Source organism: Octopus sinensis, linkage group LG24, assembly GCF_006345805.1.
Source record: "Octopus sinensis linkage group LG24, ASM634580v1, whole genome shotgun sequence".
Taxonomy (NCBI): Eukaryota; Metazoa; Mollusca; class Cephalopoda; order Octopoda; family Octopodidae; genus Octopus; species Octopus sinensis.
In genome coordinates this window covers 10,869,824-10,883,658 of record NC_043020.1, presented here as the reverse complement: position 1 = coordinate 10,883,658, position 13,835 = coordinate 10,869,824, and the positions used below count along the sequence as shown (strand labels likewise).

Below are 13,835 nucleotides of genomic sequence, written 5' to 3'. Positions count from 1 at the left end.
GACGTTTCTAAGGGACAACCTGCTGAGAGCCACTGACCAGATCTGTGGCTGGTGCAAAGTCCCCTCTCGACCTAGAATAACGTGGTGGTGGAACAATATTGTAGACAGGGCTATTAGAGAAAAGAGACAGGCTTGGAAGGTCTGGAAAAATGGGGGTAGCAGGGGATTGTATCAGACTGCCAAAAGAGAAGCTAGGAGACAGGTTTATTTAGCCAGAGGGGAAGCAGACAAGAAAAAATTTGCCAATGTTCTGCGCCGTGAGGACCAAAGACTGGAGGTGTTTCGTGTTGCAAGACAGTGTGTGAGAGAGAATCGTGATGTGGTAGGAGAGAAGTGTGTTCGCATGGAAGATGGTTCACTTGCGCTAAATGAGGATGCAAAGAGAGAGGTTTGGAGATGCCACTTGGGATAAAGAGAGTCTGCCGAATGTTGACCCAACAGAGGGACCAGCTATCCGAGTTGATAGTTCCGTGGTAGCTAAGGCAATTAGAAGCATGAAGACAGGGAAAGCCCCAGGCCCATCAGGAATCACTGCAGAGATGCTCAAAATGTCTGGTAGTGTCGGCTATAGCCTAGTCACCCGTATAGTTAATCAGGTGATACACAAAGGGGTCATACCCAATGACTGGTGTAGCAGTATAATAGTCAACTGCTACAAAGGTAAAGGTGATGCCCTAGATACAAATAACTACAGAGGTATCAAGCTGTTGGACCAGGTGATGAAGGTTACGGAGAGGGTCATAGCCCAACTAATTAGAGAGAGAGTTAGTTTAGATGAGATGCAGTTTGGGTTTGTGCCAGGGAAAAGTACTACTGATGCTATATTCCTGGTAAGGCAGCTGCAGGAGAAATACCTAGCCAAAGATAAGCCCCTGTACCTGGCTTTTGTTGACATGGAGAAAGCCTTCGACAGGGTCCCCCGATCCCTTATCTGGTGGGCAATGAGGAAACTAGGGATAGATGAATGGTTAGTGAGAGCTGTGCGGGCCATGTATAGGGACGCCGCTAGTAGGGTGAGGGTTGGAAATGAGTACAGTGAAGAATTCCGGGTAGAGGTAGGAGTCCACCAAGGCTCAGTACTCAGCCCCCTCCTATTTATCATAGTCCTCCAGGCAATAACGGAGGAATTCAAGACAGGATGCCCTTGGGAGCTCCTCTATGCTGATGACCTTGCTCTAATTGCTGAGTCGCTATCAGAACTGGAGGAGAAGTTTCAGGTGTGGAAACAAGGATTAGAATCGAAGGGCCTCAGAGTCAATCTAGCTAAAACCAAAGTCGTAATCAGTAGGAAGGTAGACAAATCACAAACACCTTCAGGTAGATGGCCCTGCTCGATCTGTAGAAAAGGTGTAGGTAGAAACTCTATAAGATGCACCAAGTGTAAGCTATGGACACATAAGAGATGCAGCAATGTCAAGGAAGGCTAACTAGGAAGATGGTTTTTGTATGTGGCAGATGCTCAGGAACAATAAACACTGAAAATGCTCTGAGACCAACTTCCGTCACTTTCCAGGGAGAAAAACTAGAAATAGTTGATAGTTTCCGTTACCTAGGTGACCAAGTCAGCAGCGGGGGCGGGTGTGCTGAAAGTGTAACTGCTAGAGTAAGAATAGCTTGGGCAAAGTTCAGAGAGCTCTTACCTCTGCTGGTGACAAAAGGCCTCTCGCACAGAGTGAAAGGCAGACTGTATGATGCGTGTGTACGAACAGCCATGCTACATGGCAGTGAAACATGGGCCGTGACTGCTGAGGATATGCGTAAGCTCGCTAGAAATGAAGCCAGTATGCTCCGATGGATGTGTAATGCCGGTACTCACACTCGGCAGAGTGTAAGTACCTTGAGAGAAAAGCTGGACCTAAGAAGCATCAGTTGTGGTGTGCAAGAGAGACGTTTGCGCTGGTATGGTCATGTGGCGAGAATGGATGAAGATAGTTGTGTGAAAAAGTGCCACACCCTAGCGGTTGAGGGAACCTGTGGAAGAGGCAGACCCAGGAAAAACCTGGGACGAGGTGGTGAAGCACGACCTTCGAACTTTAGGTCTCACTGAGGAAATGACTAGAGACCGAGACCTCTGGAAGTGTGCTGTGCGCGAGAAGACCCGGCAGGACAAGTGAGTCCATAACCCGTGGCCTTCTACATGGGATGGAGCCAGCCTACGTATGCATACCTTCCCTTCTTGGGACACAAAACTCTACTTGTGAAGACGTGTTGAGGCAAGTGAGGATCAGAATCGAAATCGATCAATGGAAATTGCGGATGTGCTACCAGTGCCGGTGGCATGTCGAAACTCTGCTTGTGAAGACCCGTTGAGGCAAGTGAGGATCAGAATCGAAATCGATCAATGGAAATCGATCAATGGAAATTGCAGATGTGTTACCAGTGCCGGTGGCATGTAAGAGAACTTTCCGTTTCGCGACCGTTGCCAGCACCGCCCCGTTTCGTGTCCGTTGCCAGCCTCGCCTGGCCCTCGTGCCGGTGGCACATAAAAAGCACCATCCGTTCGTGGCCGTTTGCCAGCTCTGTCTGGCACCAGTGCGGGTGGCACGTAAAAAGCACCCACTACACTCACGGAGTGGTTGGCGTTAGGAAGGGCATCCAGCCGTAGAAACACTGCCAGATTTGACTGGGCCTGATGAAGCCTTCTGGCTTCACAGACCCCAGTAGAACCGTCCAACCATGCTAGCATGGAAAACGGACGCTAAACGATGATGATGATGATGATGATGATGATATATATGTATATATGTATATATATATATATATATATATATGTATATATATTATATATATATATGTATATTATATATGTATATGTATATATTATATATATGTATATATATATATATGTATATATATATATATATATGTATATATATATATATATATATATATATATATATAGTATATATATACTATATATAATCATTACAGATATAGGGTGAAAGATAATTCATTTAATAAAATCAACAAATTTCACCTAGTAGTATTTCGGTATGGAAAAGGGCCATATTCGGTAAAAGTTTATATAATTATAACAATAAGGGTCTTTGCAACAAGTTGCTTGACCACATACCGAAAATTTTAGAAATAGCAGCCAGAGGACTACTATTTCCTTTTTCTACAAAAATATGTCTTCACGGACAACAATATTTGTAACTCACATATGGCAAAAAAAGAAGAAAAAAGGATCTTTTCCTTTTGAACGGCACATGTCAACACAATTTCTAGTTAAAAAAAAAAAAAATTTAGGGTTAGGGTTAGTGAGAGGATGTTGTCTCAGTTTAAACGCTGCAAATGATTTAGCTTAATTAGAGGCGATTTATTGGTTACAAATCGAAAAAGTATACTACGTTAAACAAACCAATTACAATTTTATCAAGAAAGCCAAGAGAAAAAAATGTTTTATTTTGACACATTCTACCAGTATACGAAGTTTTAAAGCGTTTAGTTAACTAGAAATTGTGTTAACATGTGCCGTTCAAAAGGAAAATAATGAAATCAAACAGTCTTCGGTTAATTATGGAGGTACGTTTCTGGATTAGAATCATAAGATTAATTTCCTTTATCGACATAATATTCCGATAAATAAATCTTTTTTTTTTTTGCCATACGTGAATTACAAATATTGTTGTCTGTGGAGACATATTTTTGTAGAAAAAGGAAATAGTAGTCCTTTGGCTGCTATTTCTAAAAATTTTCTGTATGTGGTCGAGCAACTTGTTGCAAAACCCTTATTGGTATAATTATTTATATTACTACAACGATCGCCTGTGTCCATTTATATATATTATATATATATATATATATATATATATATAATATATATATATATATAATACATACATATTACACGTTCTTCTTCACACACACATAAGGACAAACATATTGAAGGGGTCCGTGGAAAAACCTCATTTAAATATAAGGGGTCCTTTTTAGTGAAAAGGTTGGGACCCACTGCACTAGACTAATATAAAACACTAAAAATATGTGCGCGTATAACTATGTTGTCAAAGCAAATAGTTAAACCGCCTAAATTGGAGAGAGGGAGGGAGGAGGAAGTGAGAGAGGGAGGAAGGAGGAAGTGAGAGAGGAGGGACGGAGGAGAGAGAGAGAGAGGTAGGAGGGAGAGGAGAGAGAGAGAAGAAAACGAGATAACGAACAAGAGAAAGAGAAAGACAGGAAGGTGAGGAGAAAGGCAGGAGAGAGTGAGAGAAACGGAAGAGAACGTGGGTGTGTTAAGGGGAGGAGTTAAGAGAAACGTCAAGCCGTGGCGTGACTATATTCTTTAACGAAAAGAATCCATTCATTCACAGTAGTTTAATCGCTGCTGTTCACATCGTGTTTCTCCTTTCTAGTGTGCGGAAACTTTCAAAAATGCCTCCTGCTGAAACAGGAATTCTCCTAACCCAGATGAAAATCCTCCTGAAAACCCTGAAGAAGCTGATCAAAGGAAGGATGAACAACAAGCCCTTGTCGAAAGTCCGAACAACACCAATGACAATAAATCGACGGATGAGCAACAAGCCCTTGTCGAAAGTCCGAACAACACCAATGACAATAAATCGACGGATGACCCACTAGGCCAGCAGGTCGATAAGGAAAAATCTAGATGTCAGAAAATTGTCGAAACAAAGTATTATCAATACGGATCCTTTTTCTGTATCATCATACTTGTTGTAACGGTTGTTGTTGTTAGTATTAAGCTGACCCAGGTAAAACTCGAACTTTATTTACTTTCAGCAGGCTTTTGAATAGTTTTCGTACGTTTAAATTTGTCCAATTTCTTTTTACTATCCCACACTTAAAAACATCAGCAGCGACATCGTCGTCGTGTTGCATGAAGACTCTCGCATTAGTTGCCATGGGTTTTTTTCCATTCTATTTTTATAAATGATGGAAGGAATAGGGTAGTGGGTACATCTTTCGGTAAATTTATAGTACCACACCAGACTCAAGTTCGGTACTAAATAATTTTTTTTTTTTTTAGTTGACCTCGTAAGCTATGGGAAAGTATTCTTTCCTGATCTTGGCGATCTTTCGTCTCTAGTAGGCCATCTTGGCGATCTTTCGTCTCTAGTAGACCTTTCCGTCGATTTCCGTAAAATTTTTTTTTTTTACATATGGGCTTGCGGGAACTTTTGAAGTAATGGAGCGAAAGAGACTAAGAGAAAGTGATTGTATGACGAGGGAAGTTCTTTTGAAGTTACCGTGCATGGGAAGCATTGATGTACATGTGTGGTGTGTGTGTTTGATGGGGTGTGGGAGCGACAGTATGTTGTGTAAGTGAAGTGCTTCTGTTAGGTGTGTGAAGAGACAGAGTAATGTGTGAAAGAAAGAGATAACTGAAATTTTTTACTCGGTGTATGTGTATATGTATGTATATTAGGCAATCGTGCTACTACAAACGAAAGATCGCCCAACATTCAATAATAAAATCACAAAGAAATTTTGTTGACACCACATATGCACACACGCACAAAACATTGAACGTTTTGGCGAGATTAAAAGAATGAGCGAAAAGGCCGGCTTTTCGTTCAAACTATCTGCACCGACCGTGGAGGCGCGTGACTTAGTGGTTAGGGTGTCAGCATCATGATCGTAAGATTGTGGTTTCGATTCCTGGACCGGGCGATGCGTTGTGTCTTGGGCAAAACACATCATTCCACGTGGCTCCAGTCCACTCAGCTGGCAAAAATGAGTAACGCTGCGATGGACTGACGTTCCGTCCAGCTGGGGAACTGGAACACATACGACATTTTATTTTAAAAAATTGTATTTTTATCTGACCGGTATTTATTTATCTCTACTGGAGAAAAAAAAAAACTGCTGCAAAAGACAATTTTTTATTATTATTGAGGCAGTAAAAATTATATAATACAACCCATCCCAGATTGCCAGTAAGGATCGATTCCAGCACAAATCCGGTGACGAAAGATATACAGGACTGCCCTACGTTCCGCCCTACCCCTCCGTTTTCCACACAAAAAAATGCATTTCCTATACATATGAAGTCAAGACGATTGCAAAAAAAAGATTAAAAAATGCAGGAGACTGGGTCGGAAAGGGGAATTTCCGACTGCGGCCATGCTGGAGCACCGCCTTTATCGAGCAAATCGACCCCAGGACTTATTCTTTGTAAGCCTAGTACTTATTCTCTTTTACTCTTTTATACGTGTTTCAGTCATTTGACCCGCCTTTTGTCGAGCAAATCTACCCCGGACTTACTCTTTGTAAACCTAGTATTTATATTCTACTTATTCTCTTTTCTCTCGTGTTTCTACGGAAAATTGCATTCCCACAGCTTATGAAGTCAACTAAAACAATTGCACCCCTAGAAAACGCGGGGGAAAAAATTATGTAGTACCGAAATCATGTCTGGTGGGAACTATAGATTTACTTTTTTTTCTTTATGAAAAAAATTTCCCAAATTTATGATTTTTCTTTTCACCTACCTCAACCTCCTCACCACCATTCCCGGACCGATTTTGGCCAATTTTTTTGGCACAACGCATTTAACCATGGGGAAAGAACCTTTAGTACTACTTAAGACGAGTGGACTCGCGCTAGTCAGTCGACGGACGGACGCACACGCGCAAGTCTGTGGCACCCGCCCTAAAGGAAAAAAAATGGAACCTTCCACGTGTATAAATCTGTAAAATCGGGGAGGGGGAATTTTTTTATCTATCTATCTATCTATCTATCTATCTATCTATCTATCTTATATATCTATCTTATATATCTATCTATCTATATATCTATCTTATATATCTATCTATCTTATATCTTATATATCTATCTATCTTATATATCTTATATATCTATCTATCTATCTTATATATCTTATATCTATCTATCTGTCTGTCTATCTTATATATCGATCTGTCTATCTTATATATCTATCTGTCTATCTTATATATTCTATCTGTCTATCTTATATATCTATCTGTCTATCTTATATATCTATCTGTCTATCATATATATCTATCTGTCTATCATATATATATCTGTCTGTCTCCCTGTCTTATATATCTATCTAATAAAAAAACCCGGACTGAATGAACCACTGAACCGCGCGTTGTGTCTGCGTCTGTCTACTGATTAGTGCTGCGGTCTGCTAATTCACAGACTTGTTGGGGGTCCACTCTTCTTAAGTAGTACCAAGCCTTTTTGGTAAAAAAAAGAGAAAGAATTGTAAAAGCACATCCCAGGGACCATCTTCCTCATATTATTGTCACTCTCTCATGTATTGATGTTTTTCCATATTTTTTTTTTTCTCCTTTACACATTTTATGGTTTGATGATGTAGGAACTCATGGATGGGTTAAACTAAAGTGTTTAACCCGGTCATAAAAAGGCGAGAGCGCATTTCTTTTCGTCATATTCGTTTAGAGCAAGTTGTTTTACACATATTACACACTCTCTCTCTTACTCTTTTACTTGTTTCAGTCATTTGACTGCGGCCATGCTGGAGCACCGCCTTTTTTTTAGTCGAGCAAATCGACCCCGGGACTTATTTTTGTGTAAGCCCAGTACTATTCTATGCTATCGTTCTCTTTTGCCGAACCGCTAAGTGACTGGGACGGTAAACACAACCCAGCATCGGTTGTCAAGCAATGCTAGGGGGACAAACACAGACACACAAACACACACACATACATATATATATATACATATATAACGACGGGGTCTTCTTCAGTTTCCGTCTACCAAATCCACTCACAAGGCATGGTCGGCCGGGGCTATAGCAGAAGACACTTGCCCAAGATGCCACGCAGTGGGACTGAACCCAGAACCATGTGGTTGGTTTGCAAGCTACTTACCACACAGCCACTCCTGCGCCTATATATTACACTCTCTCTTTTACTCTTTTACTTGTTTCAGTCATTTGAAGGAATTTAATTAAAATTAAAAACATTCAATCAAAATTTATATTTCCAGTGGTCTAACGCGTAAAAAAATTTTAGTCAAAAAGACTATATATTAGTCATATGATATAGTGTATATTTAAACACATAGAGAATCCACTTATATGGATTCTACGCGCTAGAAAGGACAGCTAAGTTATATAACCACAAAAAATTGGTATAAAATTCGACAGTAATAAATTTGGAAATGAAAAGATTTGCCATCTAGTTTCCTGGACCAATTGGTTTCTTATATATATATATAATATATATATTATATATAATAATATAACAAAGGTAAATTAATTAATTAACTAGTAATCAATAATTTCACCATGTAGAATTCGACATGAAAAGGACCATTTCACGGTAAACTTAAGTAATACTTTATAATTAGGGTTCAGCAAAGATTTGCTTTACCACATACCGAAGTTTAGAAAATAGCAGCCAAAAACCTTAGCTATTTTTCTACTTTAAAAAGGGACTCCCAGAAAAACCAAAATACTTCAATTTTTTGTGGTTATAGACTTAGCTGTTCTTTCTAGTGCATAGAATCCATACAAGTGGATTCTCTATGTTTTTAAATATACTTCAAGTATTTTGGTTTTTCTTGGAGTCCCTTTTTAAAGTAGAAGAAATAGCTAAGGTTTTTGGCTGCTATTTCTAAACTTCGGTATGTGAAAAGCAATCTTGTTGAACCCTAATTATAAAGTATATATTTATTGTGTGTGTGTGTGTGTGTGTAGCACACAGTAACATGACAGAGATAAAATGTAACAAGAGACAAACACACTATATGTGTAAGAAGAGTGCATAAGCATAAGACAAGAGTACTAGAGTATAACAAGTGTATCAGGGTTGTAACCGGACAATGACAAACCTTAAAAAAGACAGTAATATGATGAAAGTAATCATCATCATCATCATTGTTCGACCGTGGTCGAGACTTTCATAGTCTTTCAATGGCTAAATGTGTGTGCGCGCCACTACTATACACATTGGAAAGCATTGTACAACCCAAGTACTAAAGAAGATCTTTCCTCCTCCATGAAACAAAGCTGTTCCCGCTGGACGTCAACCCAGTATTTCTAAAGCTACGGACCCAGTGATTTATTGTAAGGTTATCTCCCTAGATAGATTGCCTTCACTACGGCTAAGGAGCCCTTTCTACCCACCCATGAAAGTAATACAAATAGCACCAGTCACCCTCTTATCTTAATTTTCCTCATCTTTTCTCTTTATTTTTTTTTTTACTTTAGAGGAAATATCCTCCTTCACTTCCACCACCTCCTCCACACTATGTGGCAACACCGACTTCACCACTGCTTGTGGCTATAACTTCAACACTGCCTGCAACACTACCACCTGCGACACCACTGCCTGCGCGACACCACCTCCTCCACCCCCTGTAAGTACATATATTCTGATAATTCTCATTCCATATGTCTATAAAATCATCTGACACTAATTATATTGTAACACTAATAAATCATCAACCCTTTCGTTACCAACCCGGCTGAAACCGCCTCTGGCTCTACAGTACAAATGTCTTGTTTTCATAAGTTCTGAATTAAAATCTTCCACCAACCTTAGTTAGAATTATGTTCCTACACTAGCTGAATGATAACTAAGTTATTTTACTAAATCCTTTGTTATATTTAAAGTAACTGAAAGAAACACAGAGCATCTCAAAATAAATACAGTAACAAATGGTTAAATACTACAATCAGATTTACACTAATTCTTACTATTACGGTATCAATTAAAAAGCTTTCATTATAGACTTGTTTAAGTGACTCCTATTATGTACTTGGGTTAACTCCTGCATACAGTAACGAATGGGTTAAACATGTCCTTAATATATTAGTCTTAAAGGCAACATTCATTCAACTTGAAAGTTACAGGCATAAAAAATAAATGGAAAAAATACTCACATCATTAAATATTTGAATGAAATGTCTACAATATTAACTGGACCATGGCTTTAGATGACACTTTGATATGGATGAAGCCTCCTGTACATGTTACTAGAATTGTACTATCAGTCTCAGCAAGGCATTGCTACTGTACAACTGAACATGTTAAAGCTCATGAAACTACAATTGATGGGTGTAATATATAGACGTTTATTATAGTCTTGGCTCCCTTTCATTTATGGTTATAATTGTTCTCCATGAAGATAATTTTATTTATGATTTATATAGAGATAATGATGATTATGAAACTGTCGTATAGTTAGCTATTAGATGATAATCTGAAATATTAAATATATGAAATACACCAGGAGGTACTCTTTTCTTTGAATAGTCTTCTGTTGATATTGAACCTATATTAAAATATATCCTTCTCACTGTCTGCTTTCTCTCTTCTTATCTTTCAGTTCACCATTCCTTCTTTGACTTGATAACAGAGGGTTACACTGAGTTAGGTAAGCTGATTTATACAGATTTATTGCACACTTTTTCTCGTCATTTGCATTATGCCCATTAAATAACTGAAATTACAGATTTAAGCTAATTCTTACTATTATAGTGTTAAAATACTTTCATTATAGACATATGCTAAAGGCTACTATTATGTACTTGGGATGCCCTTCCTAATGCCAACCACTCCGTGAGTGTAGTGGGTGCTTTTTACGTGCCACCGGCACAGGTGCCAGATGAGGCTGGCAAAGAGGTATTGTTTAAGATGGCATGCTAGTACAATTATTAGCACGCAGGACAAAATGTTTAGTGGCATTTTGTCCATCCTTCTGTTCTGAGTTCAAATTCCACCGAAGTTGATTTTGCCTTTCATCCATTCAGGATCAATAAAATAAGTACCAGTTGCGTACTGAGGTTGATATAATCAACTGTCTCGCTTGAGCCAAAATCTGAAACCCCTATACAGAGGATGATGTTCTCAGGGAGTGTCTGGGTGTTGATGAAAATGGACTGGCTGGTCTGTTCCTGAGGACTTTCTGGTTGGAGACTACTATGGATAATTTCCAAAGCCCTTGATCTGGGAGTGCTACCAAGGGGTGCCACTGGTTCAAGGTACAGATGTACCCCAGGACTTATTCTTTGTAAGCCTAGTACTTATTCTATCGATCACTTTTACCGAACCGCTAAGTTACAGGGACATAAACACACCAGCATCGGTTGTCAAGCGATGTTGGTCGGACAAACCAGACACACTAACATACACACACATATACATACACACATATATATATATATATACATATATATGACGGGCTTCTTTCAGTTTCTGTCTATCAAATCCACTCACAAGGCTTTGGTCGGCCTGAGGCTATAGTTGAAGACACTTGCCCAAGATGCCACGCAGTGGGACTGAACCCGGAACCATGTGGTTGGTGAGCAAGCTACTTACCACACAGCCCTCCTGACCATATATACCGTTTCCACTTTTCCATAATTTCATTCTGTGTACACTCCAACACTTTATGTCTGTTTTTTTATTGTCTTCTTCGTTTGTTGTCCTAATGACAAATAAAAGGTGCAGGAGTGCTGTGTGGTAAGTAGCTTGCTACCAACCACATGGTTCCGGTTTCAGTCCCACTGCATGGCATCTTGGGCAAGTGTCTTCTGCTATAGCCCCGGGCCGACCAATGCCTTGTGAGTGATTTGGTAGACAGAAAACTGAAAGAAGCCTGTCGTATATGTATGTATATATGTATGTGTGTATGTGTTTTGTGTCTGTGTTTGTCCCCCTAGCATTGCTTGACAACCGATGCTGGTATGTTTACGGTCCCATGCTGACAACGATGCTGGTATGTTACGTGTCACTTAGGGTTCGGCAAAAGAGACCGATAAAATAAGTACTGGGCTTACAAGAATAAGTCTCGGGGTCGATTTGCTTGACTAAAGGCGGTGCTCCAGCATGGCCGCAGTCAAATGACTGAACAAGTGAAAGAGTAAAGAGTAAAAGAAATCAATCAGTTTTTTTTTTGTTTTCCAGAGAGCCTAACTAATTTACAGTGGATGAAAGTTATGAACAAGAGTAAAGGGGATATCAAACTGCTTGATAGAACTTACTTTTATGTACCTGGAGATGGAATTTACCTTATACAGTGTACAATTCAAATCTACATTCCAAAAAATACTACTGAATTTCATATGTTCGTGACACTGGAGGAAAAGAATGGAAAGCAATACGAATACATAAAAAAAACTTTAAGTACCTTAACTGCATCAAAACATACCAGGATAACGTTAGCATCAACACAATATCTTAAAGCTTATGAAAACATCTATTTGAGGATGAACAAGGTAAAATACATCAGTTCTGATAAGAACTCAAGCCGCTGTTCTATCACCAGCTTGCACCCAGATAAGCCACAATAAAATGGTTAATGGTTGTGCCTTTCACACAGACTGTTTTCCAAAAAATTTCTCTTTGACCACGAAACATCTTTATTGTAAATCAGAGATTCTTTTGAATTACTTAATTATCTGCCTGCTTAACTCTTATGCTGCCACATTTCTCTTGAAGAACTCTGCTTTTGCTTAATTTAATTTTGAAAATAAAGAATTTAGATTGTGAGAGATTGTTTAGTGTTAATGACTGATTAAAGTTGATGCCAGTGCAGCTGGACTGGCTCCTGTGCAGGTGGTATGTAAAAACACCATTTGAGCGTGGCCGTTGCCAGTACTGCCTGACTGGCCCTCATGCCGGTGGCATGTAAAAGCATCCACTACACTCTCGGAGTGGTTGGCATTAGGAAGGGCATCCAGCTGTAGAAACTCTACCAGATCAGATTGGAGCCTGGTGCAGCCTTCTGGCTTGCTAGTCCTCAGTCAAACCGTCCAACCCATGCTGGCATGGAAAACGGATGTTAAACGATGATGATAATGAATGAATGAAGAATTTTGTAAAGAAACTTTTTTCATCATTGAGCTGCTGTTTGAAATATAAACTCCCATGAAATTTTGGTGAAAAGTTATGTGATTGTAAGGCACAAATAGAAGTCGTTCTTACCTTCAGATGCAATCGGCAACAGTGCTTTTGACCAGAGAGAACTACTCCCCTAAGGTCGTTTCCAAAACATACCTGTTGTACATGACATACCAGCAAAGAAAGAACCTATTTTGAACCCCCGCTTCTCGAAGTGATATCACTTCCCCTCTCTTCCGACCCCTTGACTTCGTCGCCCCACGTTCCTTCCTCCACATGGACCCCTGATCTAAAGATCACTGTTCCTCTATTCTGTTTTGAAATTGTCCATCCACCTGTTGGGGTGACGTTCCCTTTGAGATCTTTGCAGGGTTTTGGGCCTCACTTCTCCCTCCCCTTTGTCCCACATTCCTTCCTCCACATGGACCCCTGATCTAAAGATCACCGTTCCTCTATTCTGTTTTGAAATTGTCCATCCACTTGTTGGGGTGACGTTCCCTTTGAGATCTTTGGGCCTCACTTCTCCCTCCCCTTTGTCCTCTGAAGAGCTAACCAAGATGTGATGCAGCATTCCATCCACTGATATAACATTCCAAGTACTGATTGCAGTCACCCTTTCTTTCTCCCACTGTGTTGTGCACCAAGTATTAGAGGGCTTCACCCAGACTTTGTCTCCAGTCTCTACAGACATGATTCCTTCCACCTCTGGCTGCTGTGGCAACCACACTTGGGTGTCTCCATTTGTACTTTGTACTTTGTACTGGAATATGGCTCTTTGTGAGATTGACTCTTAAGTTTGCCCTATCCTGAGTGGCATGTTGCACCAGAAGACTGCCTTCATGAGGTACATTCAGGCCTCATCAGCCATAGCTTTGATTGTACAATGATATTGTTCCACAATTACGGCGGCGAGCTGGCAGAATCGTTAGCACACTGGTCGGAATGCCTAGCGGTATTTTGTCTGCCGTTACGCTCTGAGTTCAAATTCCGCCGAGATCGACTTTGCCTTTCATCCCTTCGGGGTCGATAAATTAA

General features: G+C 39.9%; 1 protein-coding gene and 1 long non-coding RNA gene across 3 annotated transcripts in view; both read left to right on the top strand.

Annotated features, from left to right (window-relative positions):
* The window catches only part of LOC118767723, a 17,672-nt gene extending 8,526 nt beyond the window's left edge, over positions 1–9,146 (top strand). The window contains exons 2-3 of the long non-coding RNA XR_005003636.1: positions 8,734–8,811; positions 9,089–9,146. This is a non-coding gene — a long non-coding RNA (uncharacterized LOC118767723). The remainder of the gene's footprint in view (positions 1–8,733; positions 8,812–9,088) is intronic.
* Positions 1–12,295, top strand: part of LOC115223903 — a 117,918-nt gene extending 105,623 nt beyond the window's left edge. For both annotated transcript variants that reach the window (XM_029794628.2, XM_036512748.1), the window contains one exon: positions 11,865–12,295. In XM_029794628.2, coding sequence (XP_029650488.1) covers positions 11,865–12,250 — 386 coding nt within the window. In that variant the 3' untranslated portion in view covers positions 12,251–12,295. The remainder of the gene's footprint in view (positions 1–11,864) is intronic.
* Positions 12,296–13,835: the final 1,540 nt, after the last annotated feature.